At 43.9% G+C, this 25,392-nt stretch overlaps 3 protein-coding genes across 16 annotated transcripts; 2 read left to right on the forward strand and 1 right to left on the reverse strand.

The window, feature by feature from the left end:
• The first annotated feature begins 6,251 nt into the window (after positions 1–6,251).
• fam110c (family with sequence similarity 110 member C) lies at positions 6,252–9,705 on the forward strand. 6 transcript variants are annotated; one of them, XR_014119672.1, is made up of 3 exons: positions 6,252–7,906; positions 8,308–8,375; positions 9,584–9,645. XR_014119672.1 is itself a non-coding variant. In XM_081706632.1 (3 exons), exons 1-3 carry the CDS (start codon positions 6,367–6,369, stop codon positions 9,677–9,679), a joined length of 993 nt encoding a protein of 330 aa, XP_081562758.1. In that variant the 5' UTR covers positions 6,252–6,366; the 3' UTR covers positions 9,680–9,705. The 6 variants fall into 6 exon arrangements, 3 of the variants coding, with proteins under 3 accessions (XP_081562758.1, XP_081562759.1, XP_026887393.2); XR_014119674.1 differs by lacking the exon at positions 9,584–9,645 and having other exon boundaries at positions 6,252–7,195; positions 7,807–7,906; positions 8,308–8,443; XR_014119673.1 differs by lacking the exon at positions 9,584–9,645 and having other exon boundaries at positions 6,252–7,195; positions 7,811–7,906; positions 8,308–8,443.
• Positions 9,706–9,722: 17 nt separating this feature from the next.
• On the forward strand, positions 9,723–15,775 carry fbxo25 (F-box protein 25). Of its 3 annotated transcripts, XM_027031594.3 has the most exons (11): positions 9,723–9,861; positions 10,252–10,382; positions 11,294–11,397; positions 11,854–11,903; positions 12,013–12,105; positions 12,222–12,315; positions 12,459–12,643; positions 12,877–13,059; positions 14,030–14,173; positions 14,425–14,451; positions 14,808–15,775. In XM_027031594.3, exons 2-11 carry the CDS (start codon positions 10,255–10,257, stop codon positions 14,895–14,897), a joined length of 1,098 nt encoding a protein of 365 aa, XP_026887395.2. In that variant the 5' UTR covers positions 9,723–9,861; positions 10,252–10,254; the 3' UTR covers positions 14,898–15,775. The 3 variants fall into 3 exon arrangements, with proteins under 3 accessions (XP_026887395.2, XP_026887397.2, XP_026887398.2); XM_027031596.3 differs by lacking the exon at positions 14,425–14,451; XM_027031597.3 differs by lacking the exons at positions 14,030–14,173; positions 14,425–14,451.
• An 806-nt stretch (positions 15,776–16,581) lies between these two features.
• Positions 16,582–24,764, reverse strand: si:ch211-225h24.2 (testis development-related protein). 7 transcript variants are annotated; one of them, XM_081706634.1, is made up of 5 exons: positions 24,329–24,764; positions 23,178–23,472; positions 21,028–21,075; positions 19,411–19,526; positions 16,582–18,624 (listed from the first exon to the last, which is right to left on the reverse strand). In XM_081706634.1, the coding sequence occupies exons 1-5, from the start codon at positions 24,379–24,381 to the stop codon at positions 18,216–18,218; spliced, it is 921 nt and encodes a 306-aa protein (XP_081562760.1). In that variant the 5' UTR covers positions 24,382–24,764; the 3' UTR covers positions 16,582–18,215. The 7 variants fall into 7 exon arrangements, with proteins under 7 accessions (XP_081562760.1, XP_081562764.1, XP_081562763.1 ...); XM_081706638.1 differs by lacking the exons at positions 23,178–23,472; positions 24,329–24,764 and adding exons at positions 19,680–19,846; positions 23,908–24,322; XM_081706637.1 differs by lacking the exons at positions 23,178–23,472; positions 24,329–24,764 and adding exons at positions 19,680–19,862; positions 23,908–24,322.
• Positions 24,765–25,392: the final 628 nt, after the last annotated feature.

Consider the following 25,392-nt stretch of genomic DNA (forward strand, 5'->3'; position numbering starts at 1 on the left):
TCTCTAGTATCTCGGGTGTGTTGCTACATGTCCGTGAGTTTGTTGTGCAACACACTCAGTCTGCAAAAAAGCTACGAATAAACTAAAGTGTAATAAAACCACCCTGATAAACTGATCAGAGCTACAATAACTCAAAACTGAACTTAAAAAAAGAAACACACAAAATATGAAAACATATTTCACCTGAAAAGAGCGTAATACGGAACAGTATTAATTCCTTCACCAAAGTGAATACATCATTTGTGAAATAATGGTTTAGGAATGCTTGCTGAGCATGTATTTGCTGAGACACATATCGCACCGAGTAGCTGAGAGAAAGAAAAGGGAGAGGTTGTGGCTGACTTCAGCTACAGACACCCTAAACTCACTGCTCCAACACGCTGAGCACACACATCTAACCACAGACACCCTAAACTCACTGCTATAACACGCCGAGCACACACATCTAACCACAGACACCCTAACTCACTGCTATAACACGCCGAGCACACACATCTAACCACAGACACCCTAACTCACTGCTATAACACGCCGAGCACATACATCTAACCACAGACACCCTAACTCACTGCTATAACACGCCGAGCACATACATCTAACCACAGACACCCTAACTCACTGCTATAACACGCCGAGCACACACATCTAACCACAGACACCCTAACTCACTGCTCCAACACGCTGAGCACACACATCTAACCACAGACACCCTAAACTCACTGCTATAACACGCCGAGCACATACATCTAACCACAGACACCCTAACTCACTGCTATAACACGCCGAGCACACACATCTAACCACAGACACCCTAACTCACTGCTATAACACGCCGAGCACATACATCTAACCACAGACACCCTAACTCACTGCTATAACACGCCGAGCACATACATCTAACCACAGACACCCTAACTCACTGCTATAACACGCCGAGCACATACATCTAACCACAGACACCCTAACTCACTGCTATAACACGCCGAGCACACACATCTAACCACAGACACCCTAACTCACTGCTATAACACGCCGAGCACATACATCTAACCACAGACACCCTAACTCACTGCTATAACACGCCGAGCACATACATCTAACCACAGACACCCTAACTCACTGCTATAACACGCCGAGCACATACATCTAACCACAGACACCCTAACTCACTGCTATAACACGCCGAGCACATACATCTAACCACAGACACCCTAACTCACTGCTATAACACGCCGAGCACATACATCTAACCACAGACACCCTAACTCACTGCTATAACACGCCGAGCACATACATCTAACCACAGACACCCTAACTCACTGCTATAACACGCCGAGCACATACATCTAACCACAGACACCCTAACTCACTGCTATAACACGCCGAGCACACACATCTAACCACAGACACCCTAACTCACTGCTATAACACGCCGAGCACATACATCTAACCACAGACACCCTAACTCACTGCTATAACACGCCGAGCACATACATCTAACCACAGACACCCTAACTCACTGCTATAACACGCCGAGCACATACATCTAACCACAGACACCCTAACTCACTGCTATAACACGCCGAGCACATACATCTAACCACAGACACCCTAACTCACTGCTATAACACGCCGAGCACATACATCTAACCACAGACACCCTAAACTCACTGCTATAACACGCCGAGCACATACATCTAACCACAGACACCCTAACTCACTGCTCCAACACGCTGAGCACACACATCTAACCACAGACACCCTAACTCACTGCTCCAACACGCTGAGCACACACATCTAACCACAGACACCCTAAACTCACTGCTATAACACGCCGAGCACATACATCTAACCACAGACACCCTAACTCACTGCTCCAACACGCCGAGCACACACATCTAACCACAGACACCCTAACTCACTGCTCCAACACGCTGAGCACACACATCTAACCACAGACACCCTAACTCACTGCTCCAACACGCTGAGCACACACATCTAACCACAGACACCCTAAACTCACTGCTCCAACACGCTGAGCACACACATCTAACCACAGACACCCTAACTCACTGCTATAACACGCCGAGCACACACATCTAACCACAGACACCCTAAACTCACTGCTCCAACACGCCGAGCACATACATCTAACCACAGACACCCTAACTCACTGCTATAACACGCCGAGCACACACATCTAACCACAGACACCCTAAACTCACAGCTCCAACACGCCGAGCACACACATCTAACCACAGACACCCTAACTCACTGCTCCAACACGCTGAGCACACACATCTAACCACAGACACCCTAACTCACTGCTCCAACACGCTGAGCACACACATCTAACCACAGACACCCTAACTCACTGCTCCAACACGCTGAGCACACACATCTAACCACAGACACCCTAACTCACTGCTATAACACGCCGAGCACACACATCTAACCACAGACACCCTAAACTCACTGCTCCAACACGCCGAGCACACACATCTAACCACAGACACCCTAACTCACTGCTCCAACACGCTGAGCACACACATCTAACCACAGACACCCTAACTCACTGCTCCAACACGCTGAGCACACACATCTAACCACAGACACCCTAACTCACTGCTCCAACACGCCGAGCACATACATCTAACCACAGACACCCTAACTCACTGCTCCAACACGCTGAGCACACACATCTAACCACAGACACCCTAACTCACTGCTATAACACGCCGAGCACATACATCTAACCACAGACACCCTAACTCACTGCTCCAACACGCTGAGCACACACATCTAACCACAGACACCCTAACTCACTGCTATAACACGCCGAGCACATACATCTAACCACAGACACCCTAACTCACTGCTCCAACACGCTGAGCACACACATCTAACCACAGACACCCTAACTCACTGCTCCAACACGCTGAGCACACACATCTAACCACAGACACCCTAAACTCACTGCTCCAACATGCTGAGCACACACATCTAACCACAGACACCCTAACTCACTGCTCCAACACGCTGAGCACACACATCTAACCACAGACACCCTAACTCACTGCTATAACACGCCGAGCACATACATCTAACCACAGACACCCTAACTCACTGCTCCAACACGCCGAGCACATACATCTAACCACAGACACCCTAACTCACTGCTCCAACACGCCGAGCACATACATCTAACCACAGACACCCTAACTCACTGCTCCAACACGCCGAGCACACACATCTAACCACAGACACCCTAACTCACTGCTATAACATGCCGAGCACACACATCTAACCACAGACACCCTAACTCACTGCTCCAACACGCCGAGCACACACATCTAACCACAGACACCCTAACTCACTGCTATAACACACCGAGCACACACATCTAACCACAGACACTCTAACTCACTGCTATAACACACCGAGCACATACATCTAACCACAGACACCCTAACTCACTGCTCCAACACGCCGAGCACACACATCTAACCACAGACACCCTAACTCACTGCTATAACATGCCGAGCACACACATCTAACCACAGACACCCTAACTCACTGCTCCAACACGCCGAGCACACACATCTAACCACAGACACCCTAACTCACTGCTCCAACATGCCGAGCACACACATCTAACCACAGACACTCTAACTCACTGCTATAACACACCGAGCACATACTTCTAACCACAGACACCCTAACTCACTGCTCCAACACACCGAGCACACACATCTCAGCCACAGACACCCTAACTCACTGCTATAACACGCCGAGCACACACATCTAACCACAGACACCCTAACTCACTGCTATAACACGCCGAGCACACACATCTCAGCCACAGACACCCTAACTCACTGCTCCAACACGCCGAGCACACACATCTCAGCCACAGACACCCTAACTCACTGCTCCCACACGCCGAGCACACACATCTCAGCCACAGACACCCTAACTCACTGCTCCAACACGCCGAGCACACACATCTAACCACAGACACCCTAACTCACTGCTCCAACACGCCGAGCACACACATCTAACCACAGACACCCTAACTCACTGCTATAACACGCCGAGCACACACATCTCAGCCACAGACACCCTAACTCACTGCTCCAACACGCCGAGCACACACATCTCAGCCACAGACACCCTAACCCACTGCTATAACACACCGAGCACACACTTCTAACTACAGACACCGTATCTCACTGCTATAACACACCGAGCACACACTTCTCAGCCTGACTCATCCTTTGTGATGAATATGAGCACCACAATAACAGGGCACATTTGAATGAATTGATAGTCAAATCTTCCACAGCTTTTGGGGATTAGTGCTGTTTGTGGGAGGGAATCACTTCAGACAATAAAAGAACAGGTTAGAGGAAGATACTTATCTTCAAATACGTCTGTGGTACTTAGCGGGACCAGGCAATTAAGTTTTGCGTCATAAAAAGAATCCACGTAAACAAAGGTTTAACCCTACATTAGAAAACACACACATGCAACAAGCATGGTCTCTCTCTCTCTTTCTCATACATATATGCATACACATGCACAAAGAAATGAATACACACACACACTCACATGCACACGCGCATGCACTCACGCACACACACACACACACACACACACACACACACACACACACACACACAATATATATACTAGCTTACTGCCATCTACTGGCCCAGTGATTCTGGCTTACTTGTTATGTACTGCTATATCTTCATTGCTGGTATTGTCATCTGTGTTAAAGACACTTAATACTTAGCTACTAGCTACTAGACACTTAGATACATAGTATATACACTAGCTACTAGACACTTAGATACATAGTATATACACTAGCTACTAGACACTTAGATACATAGTATATACACTAGCTACTAGACACTTAGATACATAGTATATACACTAGCTACTAGACACTTAGATACATAGTATATACACTAGCTACTAGACACTTAGATACATAGTATATACACTAGCTACTAGACACTTAGATACATAGTATATACACTAGCTACTAGACACTTAGATACATAGTATATACACTAGCTACTAGACACTTAGATACATAGTATATACACTAGCTACTAGACACTTAGATACATAGTATATACACTAGCTACTAGACACTTAGATACATAGTATATATTAGACATTTTAACTTTGTCATCTTTGATTGGTCCTGATTGCCCCACCTAAATAGTTAGTTACAAAGTTACTGTCTCAAATATCCTCTTAGCAGGTATATCAACAAAATACTGATGTAAAATGTATTTAATTACAATAAATGCTCAATTTATGACAGTAAACTTATAAACTGCTTAAAACTACTTAGACTAAGAGGGACTGAAAATGATGCCTTGGGATTTCAGGAAAGGGGAACGAGGGGAATATATATGGCTAATAAGGTCTGTGCAGAAAAGCCTCCTCTCTACACATGGACAAGATATGAGCTTTCTGACCATCACAGTCATATCTTTTTGCATAATCTACTCATCTTCCAATAGCTCAGTATCATTTATTTCTGTTAAATACAAGCCACTCATGATCAAATTCCACTATTTCTCACTACTTTATCATGTTTTAACAAACAGGTAAAGAGCTTGGTCCCATTAGTCTTGATTGACATGTAAGGAAGCCATCATGAAACATTGTGGACTAAATATGAAATGACAATAAATAAATAAATAAAACCAAGTAAAAGGCAATTTGGAAATGTCCACCTCGGAAAATGTCCGTAATGAAATTAAAAAAGTATTTTTAAGCATTTTTATAATAAAAACTGCAGGAATTAAACTAAAAGCAACTACTTTGTTTAATTAAATGATAATAATTATTATTACATATATATTTCGATTAGAATACTTATTTAACATACATATTTTCACAATTTATTGACATATATGTCAATAAATGATGCCTGTGTAGTCGTACGTTTGTGTATATTAATATTTAATTCCTTTTTTATTTAAATTTGACGTAAATGGCAGTACAAAACAACTCTTTAATGTAGGCTGAGCTGCTTAATGTTTAGCTGAAATCACTGAGCGTCCATCGCCATGCTTCGTGTCAACATCAAATGCCCTGTTAGTTCATTCATAAGAACGCGCGCCCTGTAGGAGTAATGGAATGCCACGGAAGCGACCAGGTAAGCGCGCGCAATGCGACGTGTCGCAACAGGACTACCCCTCCCACTACAAACGCTCGAGCTTTGGCGCGCTCCCGTCTCTCGTTTTCCGATCTTGGTGGTGCTTCCATAGTTTTGTATTTTTGTTGTTTGTAGTCTACGGCGTGCGACACCTGTAAACATTTTACAGAAGTACCAAGGAAATGTTGGGGACATCGCGCATCCTTGAGAAGGGTCCCGAGTACCTGAGGAAACAGATGGAGCTGGAAAGTGAGGCCAAGGGGCGCGTGAGCGCAGTGACGAGACTAGCGGCCACTAAACCCCAATACGTCAAAAGTCAGCACGTGCTCAATCCAACTCACGAGTCGGTCGGTTCTGGCGCGGGGACTGAACAGGCGACTGCTGAATCGGGCATCAGTGCTGTGAAGGAAGAAAATGTGAAGCGAAACGGCTCCAAGAAACGACCCGACTCACTTCTATTGTACCGACAAAGGTGTGTAAGAGAGTCGTCAGGGGCGAAAAACAGAAGGAATCTAAACAAAAAAATCTTTCTGAACTCCCTGAAAGACAAGCCACTGCCCCAGGCATGCTGCAGGGAAGCCGCCTCAGGGCAGAAGGCCACCGAAGACAGCGCAGCTCTGCCTGAGACAGCGCCGCAGCCAACGCCGTGCACGGGCGGGGAAGGCCATCACCAGGACCACCAGCTACGCGCGCGCCAAGTTACTCCAAGGAGACGGAGAAACGCGACTGAAATGAAGCGCGCGAGCCCGAGAGGGGTGACGCGCTCGCACTCTGACATTAGTTCGCGCTACTCCAAAAACTTCGCCGACTTCGACGCCTTTTTCAAGTACTGTGGACTCGCGGAGGACGTCATCGATTGCATGGGCAAGGACAACTTTTCTTTGTACTCGGAAGAACTTTGCTCCAAGATTCGGAGTGTTAGCGTGTCGACATCGGAGGACGGATTCACGCGATCTAGCGGTGACAGCGACAGGCTGCGGACGGAAGAAGCGCGAGAGAAAACTCGCCAAGGTTCGTCCGTCATAGAACGTAACGCGCGCGTAATTAAATGGTTGTACAGCTGCAGAAATGCCACTGAGGCAGGGAAAGCACTGCGAGATCTGGATTAGTTCTGCTCATGAAGAAACCCCGTCATACCTGCTTCTTAACCTGTCAAGCCTAAACATGTCCCTTTGATTCTTTATAATACTGTTCTTTATAATACTGTTATTCATAGAATGCGTCTTAAATTTGCACCTGCCAGACAGTAGTTTATATTTGTCTGTTGGTGGGTGAGTGTGTGTGTGTGTGTGTGTGTGTGTGTGTGTGTTGGGTAACAAATACGACCATGAACAGTGTTTGCTTTTATATTGCGTAATACTGAGGAGGAGCGACAGGGAGGTCTAAGTATTCTCACCTAGCAGAATGTAGAGGGTACAAGGGTCACATTGGCTATGTAAAACTGGCAGTGCTACATGACACATTTTTGGACCGCATTATTGAATGCAGAGTTGCTAGAAAATTTGCTGCTGGAGTTCCTCTTCACTGAAAATGATAAGGAATAAATAAAAGTTTATGTAATAAATATGTGACAGAGACTGTCACTTAGGAAAGTTAAATGTGTGCTCTGGCTGCTTTGCCAGACAGCCCAGAGTGAGGACCCCTGATGTGTGCAGAGGGACATATGGACACACAGGGGCCACTCCCTGGAGGTGAAGGCATTGTGACTGTCACTCTCTGAAGGTGAGGACGGTGTGGCGGAGACTGTCACTTAGGAAGGTTAAATGGGAGCTCTGACTGCTCTTTGCTCTGGTGGTCAGAGCTCACATTTACCTCCTGTCAGACCTGGGTTTGAGTCCTGAGTAGAGTGGCTGCCTTCAGCCTGTGTTACAAAACATCTTAAATACTCAGTCATTAAACTGTGTACTAGCATGGGTTGTAGATTTATTATATGCACATTATATTTGTTTTAGTACATCATTTAAAAGTAGACAAATATAAAGAATGAGGAACAGAAGAACATTAGGTATTGATCTTTGTCAAAGCACATGCTCAGTCCTGCATGTACATACCTGTCTTTAGGAATCATTTGTGGAAACAGGAACTAAAACTCTTCCATTTATGTTTTTTTGCCTTTCAAAAAGAGTGTCATCTGACCATAGGGAGGCCACGGAAGGAGGCTCACTCCCTTGGCTCATACAGTCCGCATATGGTATGCAAGCTGCAAAAGCAGCCTGTTTTGAGATCACTGCTTGTTTGTTTTTTAGCCCTGTAAACTTACATTGAACTTACATTGAAGTTCTCATGCGTGTATCAGCTCTGAGTGCTTTTCAAATGAGGTACAATCCAGAGCTCATTTATCTCACATCCACCTTACAGGTGCAAAAACAAACATGTTTAATTCTAAGGGATAATTAGAGGCTGGAAAATTATTTTGTAAAAATTAATTATGTGTTTTTTAAAATATAAATACACACAAATGTTGCTAGTGGATGTCAAAGGGAAAAAAAATAAATGAAAAATGCTGGATATGACCCTTAAAAAGCCTTTAAATATTTTCTGTCATAAATAAGAGGAAAATCATTGTGTCCTGCAATCAACTTGGTCACAAAAAAGAGTGAGAAGTAACATACCTTCTGGGGTTTGACGGTTACTGCCATTTACTCTGTCTTGTGGTAATAGCAATTGACCTCACCATGTAATTTCCATGTCTGTTCAAGTCCTACATATTTATGGTGCAAATCTAAATCAAATAATTGATACTGCAATGTAAATATTATAGTTTCTTTATGAACTTACAAACTTGATCTCAATTCTTATTTATTGAGTTTTTCCATTCATCACTCTTTAATTAGTGAACAGTTAATTTAGTTAAATCTGTTATACTATTTTATATAATCATTTATGTTAAATCTAATATAACAGTGATTATCCAACCAATGCTTTTTTGGACTTTGACTACATATCAACTGCAATAAAAATATCCGCAATTATAACACATAAGTCGACATTTAAAAAATAAATAATCACAATAATTGAAAATGCAGTAAGACTCCCTATAAAATGCCAAACTAATCTGGTTTAACTAGTAACAATAATGTAATGATTGGCCAACCCTGCAATGGAGCTGGTTGCAACAAATGTATAACATAACTATATTCAAAAACATATCTCATTATATGAAAGACATAACTTAATGCTTCAGTGTCTTTGGTCAGGACATCATAGTCTTTCATTACACTATTATAGAAACATTTTTGTTTCTGGAATTAAGAAAGGCAAAATAAAAAAATATGACAACCAGCACCGGGCTACTCTTGCTTCGAAATGCAGAAGCACAGTCGGTGACTATAACGCTTTATTTTTTAGTCTAATATAATTATTATATCCGCCAAGACGTAATTTCTCCGATCACTCCAGGGATGTCTTAATTCCCTTCCACATGGAAAAATCAAAACACTGGAACATGTGCGGAGTCCTCGTCACGTGCAGGAAGCCGTTTCAAGAAAACACTGAGTGAAAACGGCCAATGATCGACACATTCAAGAGCCAATCAGCAAGGGAATTCCGGGTAGCAACAAAATAAAAACAAACACAACCGCCAATCACGAAGCGTACAGAGGCTTTCCACTGACTGTTTACTTCCTTCAATATCCAAGACAAGCAGAACGGTCTCACCACACAACAAAGGAATCGCGGTGAGTAAAGTTTGTCATGCGAAATTCGTGAAGCCTAATCCATTGTTATTGTAAAAACAAATTCCCAGTTGTAGAGCGTTAAACTGTATTCGCTTCTAAGTCGTTATATAGCAATGTGACTAGATAGCTAACCGAGCTAACGGTTAAACCAAGCTGGACAGAGATGTAGCGTTAGCTGGGTTAGCTAATGCCAACCTAGCGAGCTGGAAATAGATTGTCTTGATAAGCAAATAAGGCATTTCCTCCACCTGGCAACAGATTTTGCTGCCTTGGCTTGTTTTGTCATAACTTGGGTTGTATTATAGCTTACCGTATCAAAGGTAGGTGGCATGCAGGCTAGGTATGTCCATGCAGGTCATAAGACGGCGGTGTCCGTTGTGTTGCGTGCAGGACATGCCGTTCTTGGGCCAAGACTGGAGGTCTCCTGGATGGAGCTGGGTCAAGACCGAAGACGGATGGAAACCCTTCGAATTTTTCGGTCATGACTTGCGGGATAACAATAAAGAACTGGACTTAGATGAGTAAGTATCCTACTTTTACTTTTTTGCGCCGATGGTTTTCGTGCTGCTAGTCGTCTGGAGGACAAATTATAGAAATAAGTTTATAGAAATAATAAATAAATACAAAGACTGATTCTTCCTCAAAAAATAAACACAACAGTTTGGCTTTTGAGATCGATACGGCTTATAAGATGCAGTTAAAGAAAGAAGGAAGTGTGTGAGGGAAATTGGCTTTGTGTAGATTGTAATCAAACTGAGGATGAATTGAAATTTACACCCTATAATTATGGCTGGCCATTGTGTCGTGGAAACAAGTGTATGATTGTGTTCTGGGCCACATGGCAGAGTACACACAGACACATGCACACAAAGGAAGTGAGTACGATTTGTTCTTATACATACATACATACATACATACATACATACATACATGTACAACCACAGGTTGTATATACAGTCTGTTTGCAGCACGATCACAAGGCATTTCATCACAACCCCACAGGGTCAATGATACACAAGCTTACACAGATACAGAACACCCCTTCTTACTATTCTGCCGTGTGAAGTACACTTCCTTCTATGTGGGTTTTACTTTGGTATATCAGCCATATCTATAACAAGAGCTAAACTGTTGTTGATCTTTTTAAAAGGGTACCCTTTCCTATTGCACAAACAAACTGCCACACACACCTTTTTCAGTTACACACTTCATCAGACTCTTCAGATAGTAGATAAAAAGGAAAGGAATAGAAGATCAAAGGATTCCTATTTTCAGCACCTCTGATGCAAAAGTGTCTCAAGCAGGTTTAATATAGAAATATAGTCACATTGGAAGTTTACATGAGTGGCATTCACAGTCAGCTTGAAGACCTCACTTAACAGGTTCCATTTATTTCTCTTCATCCATGATATTTTTACATTGTGCGCTATAGGCTGGTCAATGAAAACAAAGAGAACCTGCATGTAGCGGATGTATGTGAGGTATCAGCCAAAAAAAGAAGAAAGGACTACGTCAACAACAACACAAAATCACAGTGTAAGTATAAGTACATCTCACTCGAACTGCACATCTACATCTAAATGACAAAACCAAGAGCCCGATGTGAAACACGATCTGGTAAGTGTATATTGCTATAGAATAAGCATTACTATTTATGGTAAAACTCCTGAAATTCTGCAAAAGCATGCAGTCATACTGACTTTGTATTACTTGATGACAACTGAAGCCGTTTGTTTGCTGACTAAAGAAGGTATTTAATTTATGACTAAACAGTCTAAAAACAATAATGTCCCAATATTATGTACATGTTCTGGCCTGAGGAGTGGGCCATTCTCTCATCAGTATCAGTGCATTGTCAGCCTTATTTTTCATGACCTATATGTAACAGTCGGGATTACAAAAGCCAGAAATCGCTTGTGCTTTGTCAAATTCAAGTCATATCACAGCTGAGGTGTTAAGCAAGTGGATCACAATATGAAAATTTGTCTTTAGTTTTGTACAGGGAGAGATGGATCTATGTTCAGAAAGAGAGCACGAGAGAGGTGAGCAATCATTTCTGAGCACCAGATGCCACCCGACTTTATTAGATCTTAATAACATGCATGAACATGTCAAATGCATTTGATTCTGTGCATATGTGTGTGTTGGCAGAGACATGGCTACTGTACACTGGGTGAGGCCTTTAACAGGCTGGACTTTTCCAGTGCCATCCAGGATGTGCGCAGGTTCAACTATGTGGTCAAAGTAAGATATTGTGCTTTGTTTAAAACAAAACTTTTATTCTCTCAAAGTGGAGAGTTCAGTTTATCTACGTCTCCCTGTGTGCTCTAGCTTCCCTCTCCCTTCATGTCTCTCACCAGCTCCTGCACCTAATTGCAAAGTCTCAGCTGACGTCTTTGAGCGGAGCTGCACAGAAAAACTATTTCAACGTGCTGGAGAAGATTGTGAGAAAGGGTGAGGTTCTGCATGGTTATAGTACTGATCCCGGCCTTGGTGCTGCTGTGAAATGCATATTTGAAGGAATATCAAATATCATACATTAGTAGTGTAGAATATAGTGTGCGGAATGTGAGTAACCCCCCCCCGCCTTTGCTTAGTCCTGGAGGATCATCAGAACCCACGGGTGATCAAAGCCTTGCTACAGGACCTCAGCTCCATGCTCTGCATTCTCATCCGTGAGGTCGGCAAGTCCGTGCTCGTCGGCAACATCAACATCTGGGTCAGTCGCCTGGAAACCATCCTCAGTTGGCAACAACAGCTCAACAATTTACAGATCCCCAAGGTACTGTGCGTGGCTGTGTGTCTATAGGAGCATGGGTGCATGTGTGACTGCCTGTGTGTGTGTGTGTGTGTGTGTGTGTGTGTGTGTGTGTGTGTGTGTGTGTGTGTGTGTGTATATATTAGATATTAGATTAGCTCCTTGTTGACTTGATGAAATTACCAGAAATCTTTTAGCATTTGAGTTGAGTACTTGAAACATTATTTTAATGGGGAGAACACTATTTCCATTTCCAGCAAATCTGCAATGGCATGACCCTGAGCGACCTTCCTCTACACATGCAGAACAACATTCTGTACAAGTTTAGTGATGCTTGTGACATCATCAACTTGGGACAGGCCACACCCACTCTGCATATGCTCAGTGAGGACCGGCAGCTGTGGAAGAAGCTGTGTCAGTTTCACTTTGCTGAGAAACAGGTGAGACAAGTGGAGACATTTGTATAATTTGTCATGTTTTATAAATCTGAAGAAGATTTGTTTCATTTGTTATGTTTTATATATTTATATAAGATTCACAGGAGTAATTGCAGTGTAATGAAGTAAAAGATGTAGAGATATTCAAAATCGCAATGAAGTACACAAGGTTTCAAGTTAAAACAATAGATGCTTTTAATTAAAGTTTAAAACTTCAACTTTGCTTGCACAACTGATGAAGATGTCGTGTTTCTCTGGAACCTCTGTGTACTTCACTACAGTTTTGGTTACTGTTCTATACTGACTGAACTGAGCTGAGTGATGCTATCAAGTTGAACGGCCGCTACAGTTCTGTGCCAGATCTGCACTATAGTGACAGAATTGGAGGGAGGGAGGGAGAGAGAAAAAAATCCCTGGAGAGGTCATAGTTAAGCACAGCTGTCCCTGGAGAGGCCATTAAAAGCATGACGTGGGTAGTTTTTGGGAGATTAATGACTTCAGCAGCTTTTTACACTGTATATGAACGTCCTTGTGTAGCTCTCCTAACAGCAGGGTTTACTGAAAATTGCTGCGTGTTCCAAGACACAACACAGTTTGGTGTTATTCTTCTTAAATCCACAAGAGAGCAGCATAGACGCTTTGTCCACTGCAGCCTCTGTAACGCTGACTGGGCCAAAAGAATAAGGCAAAGGAGTCTCAGTCGCGCTCCGTTGCCCTCAGCCATTCAAGGTTTTGTTGTGTTTCAATTCTTTGTACGCTGATCAGGGCATTCATTTAGCTACAGGGTTCTTGATTACTTGGCCAGGTGCAGGGAGCTGGGGCAGCGCATAAACCTGGAATGGCCTTGTGGGGAGGAGTGTCGGGGGGTTTCCGGGGTGTCACAACTGTTTCGGAAACCTGTGCCGTAACAAGTTTAGCGAGACGGCCTGGCTTGTCCACAGTGCTACTACTGGGGGCTCCGTTATTTGTGCAGTTCTGCAGACATCTAGTTCTGTCGGAGAAGGGCCACGTGGACTGGAAGCTGATGTTCTTCACGCTGCAGAAGCACTATCCAAAGAAGGAGCAGTATGGTGACACGCTCCACTTCTGTAAACACTGCAGCATCCTGTTCTGGAAGGTAAACGCCCCCAGGGCCGGAGCATCCGATATGGTAGACGTTGAGACAAGTACATATCAGAAAGACCCTCATACAGAGTAATTAAGCAGAACCTCCTTGTGTTTGGTCCAGGCAGTCTCAGGTCATATTCACTTCAGGACTGTCCAGTGTAATTCACCTCAGTGTCCTCCTTTGAACTATGACTTTCACCCTTTCTGCTCTGCTTCTGCTTTCCTTACCGGCCCCGGCCCCTGGCCCCTCCCTTCCTACAGGACAGACACCTGGCTTTGTTCTTTAAGGTACACAAGAGTCTTTAGCCATCCTGTTCCTGTTGTTTCCTTTCCTCTTCCTCTGATCATTCTGTCAGTGTCCAATCACTCTGCATCCTTCTGTCCTGGTCAGGTTGTTCTTCAGTGGCTTTCTCACTCCCTGTTCTCTAATAGTTATTTTCTTTTGAATGCACTTCAACTCAACCTCACCCTCTGTTCTTTATTCTGGGAATGAATCCTGATTGCCATCACATTCTCAACCTTTGGCTCCTAATTGATCCTTCTTCAATCTCAGATCACCTGTCGTTTACTGTCTCACTCTAGTTCTCCTTTATTGAGACCACATACCTGCTCTCGCTCACTGTTCATCTTAATGTGTCACGCAGGACTCAGGACACCCCTGCACAGCCAACGACCCTGACAGCTGCCTCACTCCCGTCTCCCCCCAGCGCTTCATAGACCTCTTCAAGTTCTGAGGCTCTGGAACGTTCTCCAAGCTTCACAAGCATCTACAAGGCTCTGGATTTTTCACTCATGCAACTCCCCAGTGACTCTGAAAACCTGCTACAACACCATTCCTGACTGTTGTTCTGTTTCTAATTCCTCTCTCCCCCAGACCATTTTCTTCTCCTCTCGTCGGTTAGCTGTAGCTGGGCTATCTGACGGGTGCTGTGTGCCAAAACGCCGACCCTGCCCTTATCTCACATCTATGTCGCGTACCCAACACCACCATTCAAACTTTAAGGGCTTATTAGAAAGATCTCATGGTGTTTAATGTTTTTTCTCATCTGTCCTCCTATTCTTTTTGGAGTTCTGGTCTCTCCATGATATTCAGCACCAGTCTGTGGGAGGGAGGGGTGTACATTTCGACAGTGGGAGGCAGAGACTCGAAAGACTTTGCTGCATGCTGGGGGGGGGGGTCCAGGCTGAAGGCCTTTGGGAGAGAGTGCAACACTTTGCCCCTTCTGTTTTCACTTTCATATTAACTGAATGCATGTGGAAATAATTGTGCTTTAGCGTTTATGTTGGACTGTCCTTGTTATTTCCTCGTGCCATACGTGTATGTGATGTGTTGACACTAAATGGACATTTGCATTGCAAAGATGGCAAATTTTTAAGATACTCTTTTCTGAAATCAGTTGCAAAGGCAAAAAAAGATGTAAGCATTACTATTTATGAAAAAATGTATTTTATATCCTTTCTCTTGACTTTGTAATATTCCTTTATTATTCTACAAAATTGCGTGTAATGTATAAGCTTGTCCCATAAGAAATTTGGACCTTGATGGTACTAATAAGCGATTTGGTAGAGAAATGGAAACCTATAATGATTAAACCTTTGGTGGGGAAACTGAGCTCTTTGTAAATCTCATCTTGCATTAGACAAAGACAGAAAGCTCCATATCACTGCAGTGTGCGTTACAGGAGTGTATGAACCACCTGACTCTTTCATCTCTTAATTATCAGGCCTTTCCTCCAGTGAATGAGGTGTCTAGTACCAAATTGTGGTGGCAGAGTGTTTAACCTTATTTTTAAAATTCATGCTGCTTGTTATAACATGTATTGTAAGGGGAGGGGGCATGACTTTATGATACAGGTGTGTTTTAGTACACCAATCATCTTTAAAGATGCTGTCAGTCCTGAGGAGGTTTGGAACCTGCAGTAGTCTGATCCAGTGACCTTGACCTTGCACTTTTACACAAGCCCAGCAGGGAAGGTGTACTCTGATGTGTTCACTTCAAACAGATATTAGAAGAGTTGTCATTCTGATCTCTAGGCCCCACCCTTCACAGGATTATTTTTGTATGTCACCTGAGTAGGGTAATATCAGCCTACTTACAAGCACATCAGCTAAAACCTTGTTTACACCATTATTCATAGTAAACCGTGACATCAGTGCTGGTGTAAGTCTCGCACTAGAATAGGACAGGGATGCTCACACTACTGATTCTAGCTTCATTCCCTTCATCTTGGCTGAATTCTGGCTAACTACAGGCTAAACCATGTAACCCTGTTTATTCTTTTAAGTGGCTGGAGTTTTTGCTGTCTGATCTGTAAGATCTGCTGGAACTGAAGCTTCTGCAGTTCTCAGAAGAGAGCTGACCCAAGGATCTCATCGACTCAAACCATCACTCAAAGCAAAGTGGCCAAGGCAGAGGGCTTTGGATATGCAGAAGATGTTTTATTTGGAGTCAGAAGGTGAACAACCTGATGGTGAAACCATCAACATTATAGCATTTCCCATCAAACCAAAGACAGTAAAAATGACTAAATACCTTTATTCACTCAAGTTAATTAATCAGATCTTTCAGGAGAATACTACTAAAGAACCTTTGACATTACACACTAGTATACGCACATCTATTAATATCAGTCCGAGTCAACATGGAAGAGTCATTGTCTTTTTTTTTTTTTCTCTTTTTTTGCTGATGGTCAAGGTTTGGCAAAGCAAGTGACCACCTACAAGTGCATACAACCTTTAAAATACATCCGCACAATTTTAAATATGTTCTTACGATACATCTTAAATATAGAGGCACCATTTTAGCCATGAAATTAATTCATCTAACATTCTGCTTTCACCATGGCAACCTTCTGGTGTCTTCAGGATGTCAGCAAATCTGCCAGGCCTGGTGTCAGTCCTCTCTGCACTTTAGCATTACCAAATGCTTGTTACCAGCAGGAAAAGCAGTATCTGATCAGAAAATCAACTACTAAACAAGTTCTAAACAAGTCCTGTAAAACCCTGTTGAGTATTGTGCTATCAGGGCTTTAACCTTAACTGATTCAGTGTGATTGTTAGACAGTGCAGGAAAACCTGCATCTGTGGTACATTTTAGCACCCCCCCCCCCCCAATTTTTTTAAGGCTCATAGGCAGTGGCAAGCACTAGATAGGCAAAACGTGCAATACAAAATTGTACATTCATTAATTTCAGGCATTTGAGCCCAAAGAGGGAAATGTCCTACCTCATATTAGCTTTCCCTAACGCCTGAGGAGAGACACTACACCCAAAACTATACTGGTGGCTATGTTTCATGTGGATTTGAGTTTGAAAACAGGATTACTGTTTATCTGTGATTGTTAATTCAGTAACGAGCATTAGTACAGGGGTGTTCACAGTTTGGTGGTATAAGGCATTTTTTAAATGATTTAGGTTCTGATGCGCTCACATTAATATTTATATAATCAGTAATATTCTAATTTCTTTTTCTGTGTTACAGTTATAAGGCACAGTAGTCTAATGTTACCCCCTATCTGTGGCTGTGTGAAGTGCAGACAGCCCTTAGGCAGGAACAGGCATTCAAGCTGATTTATGGGAAGATTAAACAGTGGCTGATTGGAAGTAAAGAATATACTTAAATACCAAAGTGATTCATCTCACACTCATTCTGGAGGAGTACAAAACAGCCTGTGAATTACAACATCAACAAGCATTTCAGGGTCACAGTCACGTGCCCTCTTCAAAGAGGCAGCCGACACAGCCAAGTTGCTCAGTGTGTCCTTCAAGGGAAAACGATGAAGCTTAGATAATTTATTTTAACAAAAGAACAGCAAGACAACCTCAAATATATCTGTTTTAAAACGCCACAAGAGATGGCTCTCCAAGGACGAAGGTCCATGGTATTCAAAAAAAGAGTCATCAAGCAGCCTCAGAAGGTCACCCTCTTGTTTCTCCTCCCTTGCTGCCCTCTCCTGCATGTGATCCGTTCAGATCTGAGCGGTGAATATACAAGCATTATAGTTCCATAGCTTCATCATTCTCCATCGAAGGTTTCAAAAGAAGTTGGATTTCTCATTTAAGCCCCTCCCATGCATTCTCTGATTGGCTCCCAGGGCTGCGGCGCCGCACAGCAGCCAGTTTGTCACGAGCTCGGGCCGCCCACTGGGCGGGTCCTGCCGCCTGAGGTTCAGCCAAACTGGAATAGCGAGAAGAGTCTTCGTCCGGACCCAGCCCCGTCCATGACGGCAAACTCAGTGGCCCTGGCAGGGACAGAGACAGCGGGGTGGAGAGTGGCGAGGAGTCCCCCTTCTTTCCCTCCCCCTCGCTCAGCTGAGGCGGCTCCCAGCCCTCCATCTTGTCAATCTTCTGATTGGGAGTGATCTGCCGCATCGTCATGGTGATGCTGTCCCATAGGCAGTGGACACGGTTCTTCTCCGAGTGTGGACGGCTCTTCTCCTCCTCCCAGCTCTTCTTAGCAGCCCTGAGAGAGAGAGAGAGAGAGAGAGAGAGAGAGAGAGAGAGAATGAATTAAAAGACGTATAATAGATGAACAATTATGCATTTTGAGAACAACGGTCTCTTACAGTGGAAATCTTGCAGAGATCTGGCTCACTTGACAAGCCACAAAGAAAAGCATTTGAATGCAATACTAATTCATTTTGATGGGTACTTAAAATGTGTAATTATGTAACCCAGAGGCAAAATGAGTTACATGTGTAAGGTTAATCTGAAACTAGAAAAATCACCCAAGAATAAACTCGTGCATGCTTAAGAGTGGTAGGTCTCTGCTGACGTAGTTCCATAGCTGTATATGACCTCTAACCTGACCCTTTATCCAGGCAACAGGTTTCCATGTGAACACGGTAGTGTGTGTGAGGGAGCGATGTGTTTAGGTACTTCTGGCACCATCCATCCCATTCCACTACATAATGGTTCTATGTATTATAATTACTCTTGAACTGTAAACGTGTTCTGCCAAGATGTAGCCACCAGTTTCGTCCTCTGTTAATTTTCCAGCACTTCTAAAGGATAAACTAAGTGATCTTTTAATCTGAGGCTAAGGATTATGGGAAATGCCTGTGAGTGCTGTGGCTTGTAACCTTTGAACCACTAACCTTTGAACCGCTAACTGCAGCTTCAGCTATAACTGATCCTTCTAATTTCTGAGCATCACTGTGTTGAAAATCTCATAAACCGTACCATGCTGAAACATTTGTACTAATTCTGATATTAAATAACATTTGTCTTTGGTGAATTAGCTGCATACCCTTTTCGGTTTGAAAGGGTGACTCCTGTCAGCAGAAAGTCCTCGTCGTCCTGTGAAGGGAACAGCTTCTTGTCTCCTCTATCACGCTTAGATTTGACCTTCTTACTCTTGGAGTCCTGTGGGAAAAGTCAGTGACACAATCAGCTGCACTGTGTCAGTGGAGCTGTATGCAATAACTTAAGAATGGCACATTTCTGCACTACTAATGGTATTCAGACAAAAGCTTGAACAGCCTGTGCCTGTAATGCATAGATATACACGGTACATACCCACGATAACACCTTTGTGATTACTATAATTTCCATTAGCATAGACTTCAGACAGGGGATGACGTGGAAGGGCATGTGGTTCGTGATGGATGGACTACCCAGCGCAGCTCCAACGGGAGTGACCGCGAAACCATATGCTGATGATCACAGTAACAGTACCTACTGGCCTGGAAGAATCAAGGTCTAAATGAAAGTAAGACTACTGTCTGTCACTGTGTGTGTGTGTGCGGTAACACTTAGCTGGTAAGTACATTCCTTCAGACGCCCTCCTGATTAAGTCTATAAGGAGCTCTGGCTTTGAAATACCAGGCAGGCTTTAAAACAGCTTATGGGAGACAGAAAACTTCAGCACACTTTGCTTATGACTTTCCTGATATTTTCTCTCTCTCTCTCTCTCTCACACACACACACACACACACACACACACAGTTCTGAAATGGTCATAGCAGGTACTAGTTTCATTAGTCACTCTTTGTTCCATTACAATCTAATGACTGCTCTGTCCTTCCCCAGTGCTCCAGTACAGTAAGAGAATACCACCACTCATATACATGCACACTCAAAACAACATTCCACAATAGCAGCACTGACATTAAGAGAGAATATTTATAGCAAGATTTGAGCAGACAGAACTGACACTTTCCTGTAACCCCATATACAGTCACATACCTTCACAACTTATTCACCTTCTTCCTGTTTTCTTTCCTTACTGAGAATAGAACGCAGAATGTGGCTGTTCACACATATCTCCAGGCTGAGGCATATAGAGTTACTCCTGACTGGTTGAAGAGTAATTAAACAGAACTGGATGTATTCTGTGAGAAACCGGATTAAGTGTCACATCGCAGAACTGTTACAGTTACCCAGAGCTATTTTGCTTTGGTTCAGAATATGAAAGAATGGCCGTCTTCACGTTCCTACAGGATGTGCTGGACACACAGATACAAGTACGCATGAACCCATGGGAGTGAAAGCAGACACAGACAGTTACACAATCCTCTCTCTCGCAAACAAATAACAGGCCAGCCACCCCCAAAAGTGAGCACCGTTAATCTGATCACGTGGACCTGGATGCAGAAATACCTGGGTGAGCTGAACGCTGAGCTCTGCACTTCAGCTCCAGTTTGACATTTCAGAGGAACATACAAGAGGAGTGTATAATGGGGCAGCACTTATGAGACTATGATTAATGTAACTGTTCTTCATTGCTCCTTCTGTGGTAAAGGAGGAGCAAAATATGGCAAAATAAGCACTTGTGGGACTCATTGTGCCCATGCTTTTGAGACTGAACATTCAACCATTGTAACCTACAGGATGTAAGAGTACTAAACTGTGTGTGTGTGTTTACCTTTGTTGAGGGGCTTAGTACTTCCTCTGTTCGCTCAGATTCTTTATCCTGAAACGCAGAAGCCAGTGAAAAACTCAATAAGAACACACACACACACACACACACACACACACACTCCCGGTAGCAGGCAGAAATATTTTTAGATGTGTAACATAAACAAAGACGTGTGGAGTTAGGGAGGGGCTATCAACACCCACAGATCACTTAGATTCTGACTTCATGAAGTTATTTCAGAAGTGCCAGAGCTAACAGACCCCATTCTTTTACTGTCTCATCTACATAAGAAACTATTACAATAGGACTCTTAAAAATGACCCATAAGCTAGCAAGCAGGTGATGAACCATATCAAGTGACCGTTGACCGCGTGCATTACAGGACCAGTAAAGGTCACACTGATGTGCTGCTTCTATTTCCTTTCTGATCCTTGTGCTGTGAGAGCCTTAAAGGTCCTTCCAGTCAGAAATGGTACCAGTCCAGGCCAGACAGACTGGTCTCAGATCAACCACCTACACCTCCACAGTGTCTGCTTCACATCGAGGCATTTGGAAAAGAGTGAGTGAGAGAGCGAGCATAAATGAGTGATTGAGTGAGTGAGCAAGTGAGTGAGTGAGAGAGGAAGAGAGCGAGTGAGTGAGTGAGTGAGTGAATGTATATTTCCTTCCTAACTCTCCAAATGTTTACATACTACTGTTATTTCCCATTTTCCTAAGAGAAAATAAAAACCTCCCGATCCTGCTCTGTATCTTTTGAAGGTTAATTTTTTCACTTTTGGGGAGGAGAAAGAGATATGGGAAATATTTCAACTCACTTGCCCTCTGAACTCTGATATGCTTTATCACCATGGTGACAGGGTGAGAACACAGTGGGGAGTTTCCCCCGTGTGACCATGAAAAAGGGGGAAGGGGGCATTAGCGCCCCGCCCTTTGCCCCGCCCTTCAGCCCTGTTCTCAGTCTTCTCTGTTTTCTTGGTTTGTCATGAAAGTGCCCATAATATCAACAAAGCTACATCGCAGAATAACACTGCTTATATTACTGTTTACCTACTGACCACCTGTGTGGGTTTAAAGAGATGGTTGTTCATGGCATAATATAATATAAAATGTCTCTGGCTGTAACGGTGCGTCTGCAAGGGAAGGGTCCCTCCAGCTGTATCTGGAAATGAAGGCCTCTGGCTCGCTGCTCCCAATTCTGAGATTCTGACGAGGGTTCTCTCCAGTTCTGGGGTTGACGGGGTAAGTACACGGGGCATGCGAAGCCTACGCAGCTAAATGATTTTGTACTGAAGGGAAACCCATTCCACTTCCACCATTATGCAAGCTCATTTTCAGAAAGTCAGTATAAATCCGACAAGAATAACATTTGCTATATTCAGTACTTATTATAATATTATAATAAATGGTGCTTCATATTAAAATTTCTGTAGTAGCTGTATGCATTAAATACAAAATTGTAAGTGTGTAAAAGGGGACGCATGTGAAAAATATTATTGTATAGGAAAGTGGTCATAATCGTGCAGACATGTTTTATAATGACCAACAAATATAATGATAGGATCCTGACTTTTCACATTCAGGTAGAGAAAACAGTGTGAACATTGTATCCTTCGAGACCCCCTCCCCCCTCCGTGAAATACAATATGAGACTGCAGTAGTGTTCGGGGTAAAGCACAGAGAAGAAGGCTGAGCATGGAGGTGTACACTTTCCTGTTCGACAGACTTCTATTGACACACCAACGCAGAACTGAGTGAATCATCAAAGTACATTAACCAACCAAGCTAAATAAAGCTGGAGTCCTTATGAAAGTTGTGCAGTTACTGATCCAAGATCAGTTTTATGGGTTTAATTTTATGAGAGATAAAGCAGTCATTCTGAATACCAGTTAGAGGGACCTCATTCACTGGGCAGTTCGGTGGTTTCCCTTTACATTGCTGGGACTAAGAACCATTGAATGAAAGTTACACTGAGAGGCATTTCCACAGTTTGTTCATCATGCTGCCTCCATTTGGGCAAAATGGACAGAGCCACCTTATCATGGCTGAGGAACAGGAAGTACCTTTCACTGGTTGCTTCCGTCACTGTGGAAAATAAATACAGAAAATGTTTTTCTTGGTTGGTTAGGAGATTGAACAGCTAACGCCTGGCAACCGACCTTGAGGTCGCCTTGGAGACGGGAAGCCTCTTTATTGGGGTGGTGGATGTGGGAGTTGCAGGCTGCCCTCGGTCTGGCAGCTGCGTTCTCGGTCTGAGTTGGCGCGTGTTTACAGAGCCGTGCCTGCGGGGAGGAGCACGCTGAGGCCCCAGCACGGCAGCTCGGAGCCCTACGCTGCCCGCACTGCGGCACACGCCGAGCCTGCAAGCACGTGGAGAGGAAGAGCACGACCCCTTCCTCTGGACCGAGCCGCCCCCAACAGTGATACCGTGGGTGCTTCGCTCTTCCTCTCTGACTGCAGACAGAGCAGTGTTGAAACACAAATATGGGAAATGGCTCATATCTAGTACCAAACTTTGCACTCAGTGTTTATCAAGTGTTTATGTTTTTTTATAGTTAGTTCAGGGTTTCAACGCTTGCTGTTCTAAAAGACACATTTACTGTTGTTAGTCAAGTACCTCTCTGCCATTACACTTACCCACACTCATAGCCGCAGACACGCATATATGTAACATTTTAAGCATGTCATGAAAATGAGAAAACTGGAAGACATTAGCTTCCACATAGAGCAGTTCAGTAGTGGTGATGTTAAGACTTGTGTGGAGCGTTTTCCTTTCCGTGACGAGCCAGACAAGTACGTTGTCACTCACGTGACCAGTAGTGAGCGAATAAGTTGTCGATATGCAAAAGGTGAAATATAACTGACTGCACCTTTAAAACTGTCCCTTACCTCTCAGTTCGCAGTAGGTCAGCAGTAGTGGCCGCTCGTCTGTGTACCAAACTGCTCAGAAGTAACGTTGAATCATACTTGAGGTTTCTTTGCCATGTCTAACCTTCCAACTTTTTAATAACTTTTCCAAGTCGAATAGTAGGCCCAAACAAATAGCCAATATGTTTTCTATAATAATCTACTAAAACTCTCTTTGGTACGTGAATCAATTCTATCTTAACTGGAGCGTGGTGTTGTTTTTACAGACAATAATGTTTCACATGTTTTTGAGCGGAAACGTAACAGTTAGACGCACCGCACAGTTAATATACGTCAGCTGTCATACAGTAGCAGTCCAGTCCCCACACCTCTACCCTTGACGTGCCTCCGGCGCCGTGCCTGTTGCACCGCTGCTGTGCACCAACGGATATCCCGACCTCACCTTGTTCGCGTGCTCCTGATGCCAGCACACGTCGTCCTCCTCTGACGCTTCATCCACCAAAACTTTGCTCTTGCTTTTCTTAAACATGCTCGTGCAGCGGGTATATCCTGGACGCCTGCGCCGCAAGGCTCGAACGCTCCACGCAGTAAAACGTGTCCGTCCTAAGGCACACAATTTCCAGTCCGAGTCCACAGCTCGTGGGAGGTAAGCAAATCGACCTCGGGGGGAGCTCGCGGGAGGCACCAGTTAAACGCGAGCTCGAGCGAGATCACTGGACCCGAACAAAGCGCAGCTGTGATCTCGCGCCGTGTTTCGGGAGCGCTCCTGAGTTCAGCGTGCTGCCCTGGTCCGCTGCTGCGCGTGCTCTGAGCTGGCGGAGGCACCGGCACCCCCCGCTCCTCCCTCGGACCTCTGATCGTATTCCTGCCCACAGGCCAGTCCCGTTTTTCGGTTGTCATGGTGCCGGGGGAGGGTTACAGTCTCCGCAGACCCTCCCACCTGGACAGTGAGACTCGTTTATTCATGATGTTATCGCGGCTAGAACTGTAAGACCATTAGTTTTTTATTATTTATGAGAAAAACAAAGTAACCGACTGTGTTTGTAAATTCAGATGAATGGTTTGTACACCAAGTTATTTTCCTGTGTCTGCTAGTTAGATTTCGAACAGAAAACCGACAGTAGGACCTATATTCGGCAACAGCTTCAGTCTAAATTTGCATTTTAAACAGGTTTTAGTTACATTTGCATTTGAAATAACTACGAGAGGCACTATCGTGTTACGATCCTTTTTGAAACTGCAAGCGGAGCTCAGCAGATCATTAACTAGTGTCTACAACCGCATAAACAGCACTGAGCGTAGCTACTGGCAGGAGAAACCTACCCGTGTCCAAAGCCACTAAGCCTCAACAAACAAAGAGCTCATGTATATTTCTTTCCCATCATATATAGGCAGAAATATGTGGACACCTGACCGTCACACCTATGTGTGCATGTTGAAGGTTCCAACCCAAAACCATGGGCATTCATTTGGGTTTGGAATCTTTGTAGCAGTAGCAGCTTCCAC

This window comes from Electrophorus electricus, chromosome 24 (genome assembly GCF_041902795.1).
Source record: "Electrophorus electricus isolate QZ-2024a chromosome 24, ASM4190279v1, whole genome shotgun sequence".
NCBI lineage: Eukaryota > Metazoa > Chordata > Actinopteri > Gymnotiformes > Gymnotidae > Electrophorus > Electrophorus electricus.

Coding starts and splice junctions, on each gene's coding strand:
- fam110c (XM_081706632.1), top strand. CDS start 6,367: ATGTTGGGGACATCGCGCATCCTTGAGAAGGGTCCCGAGTACCTGAGG. Junction 7,196..8,307: donor GCGAGAGAAAACTCGCCAAG/GTTCGTCCGTCA, acceptor CCTTTCAAAAAG/AGTGTCATCTGACCATAGGG. Junction 8,376..9,583: donor GCTCATACAGTCCGCATATG/GTATGCAAGCTG, acceptor CGATCACTCCAG/GGATGTCTTAATTCCCTTCC.
- si:ch211-225h24.2 (XM_081706634.1), bottom strand. CDS start 24,381: ATGAAGCGTCAGAGGAGGACGACGTGTGCTGGCATCAGGAGCACGCGA. Junction 21,076..23,177: donor GTCTCCAAGGCGACCTCAAG/GTCGGTTGCCAG, acceptor TCTGCGTTTCAG/GATAAAGAATCTGAGCGAAC. Junction 19,527..21,027: donor TACTAAGCCCCTCAACAAAG/GTAAACACACAC, acceptor CTTTTCCCACAG/GACTCCAAGAGTAAGAAGGT.
- fbxo25 (XM_027031594.3), top strand. CDS start 10,255: ATGCCGTTCTTGGGCCAAGACTGGAGGTCTCCTGGATGGAGCTGGGTC. Junction 10,383..11,293: donor AAAGAACTGGACTTAGATGA/GTAAGTATCCTA, acceptor TGTGCGCTATAG/GCTGGTCAATGAAAACAAAG. Junction 12,106..12,221: donor GGTTCAACTATGTGGTCAAA/GTAAGATATTGT, acceptor GTCTCTCACCAG/CTCCTGCACCTAATTGCAAA.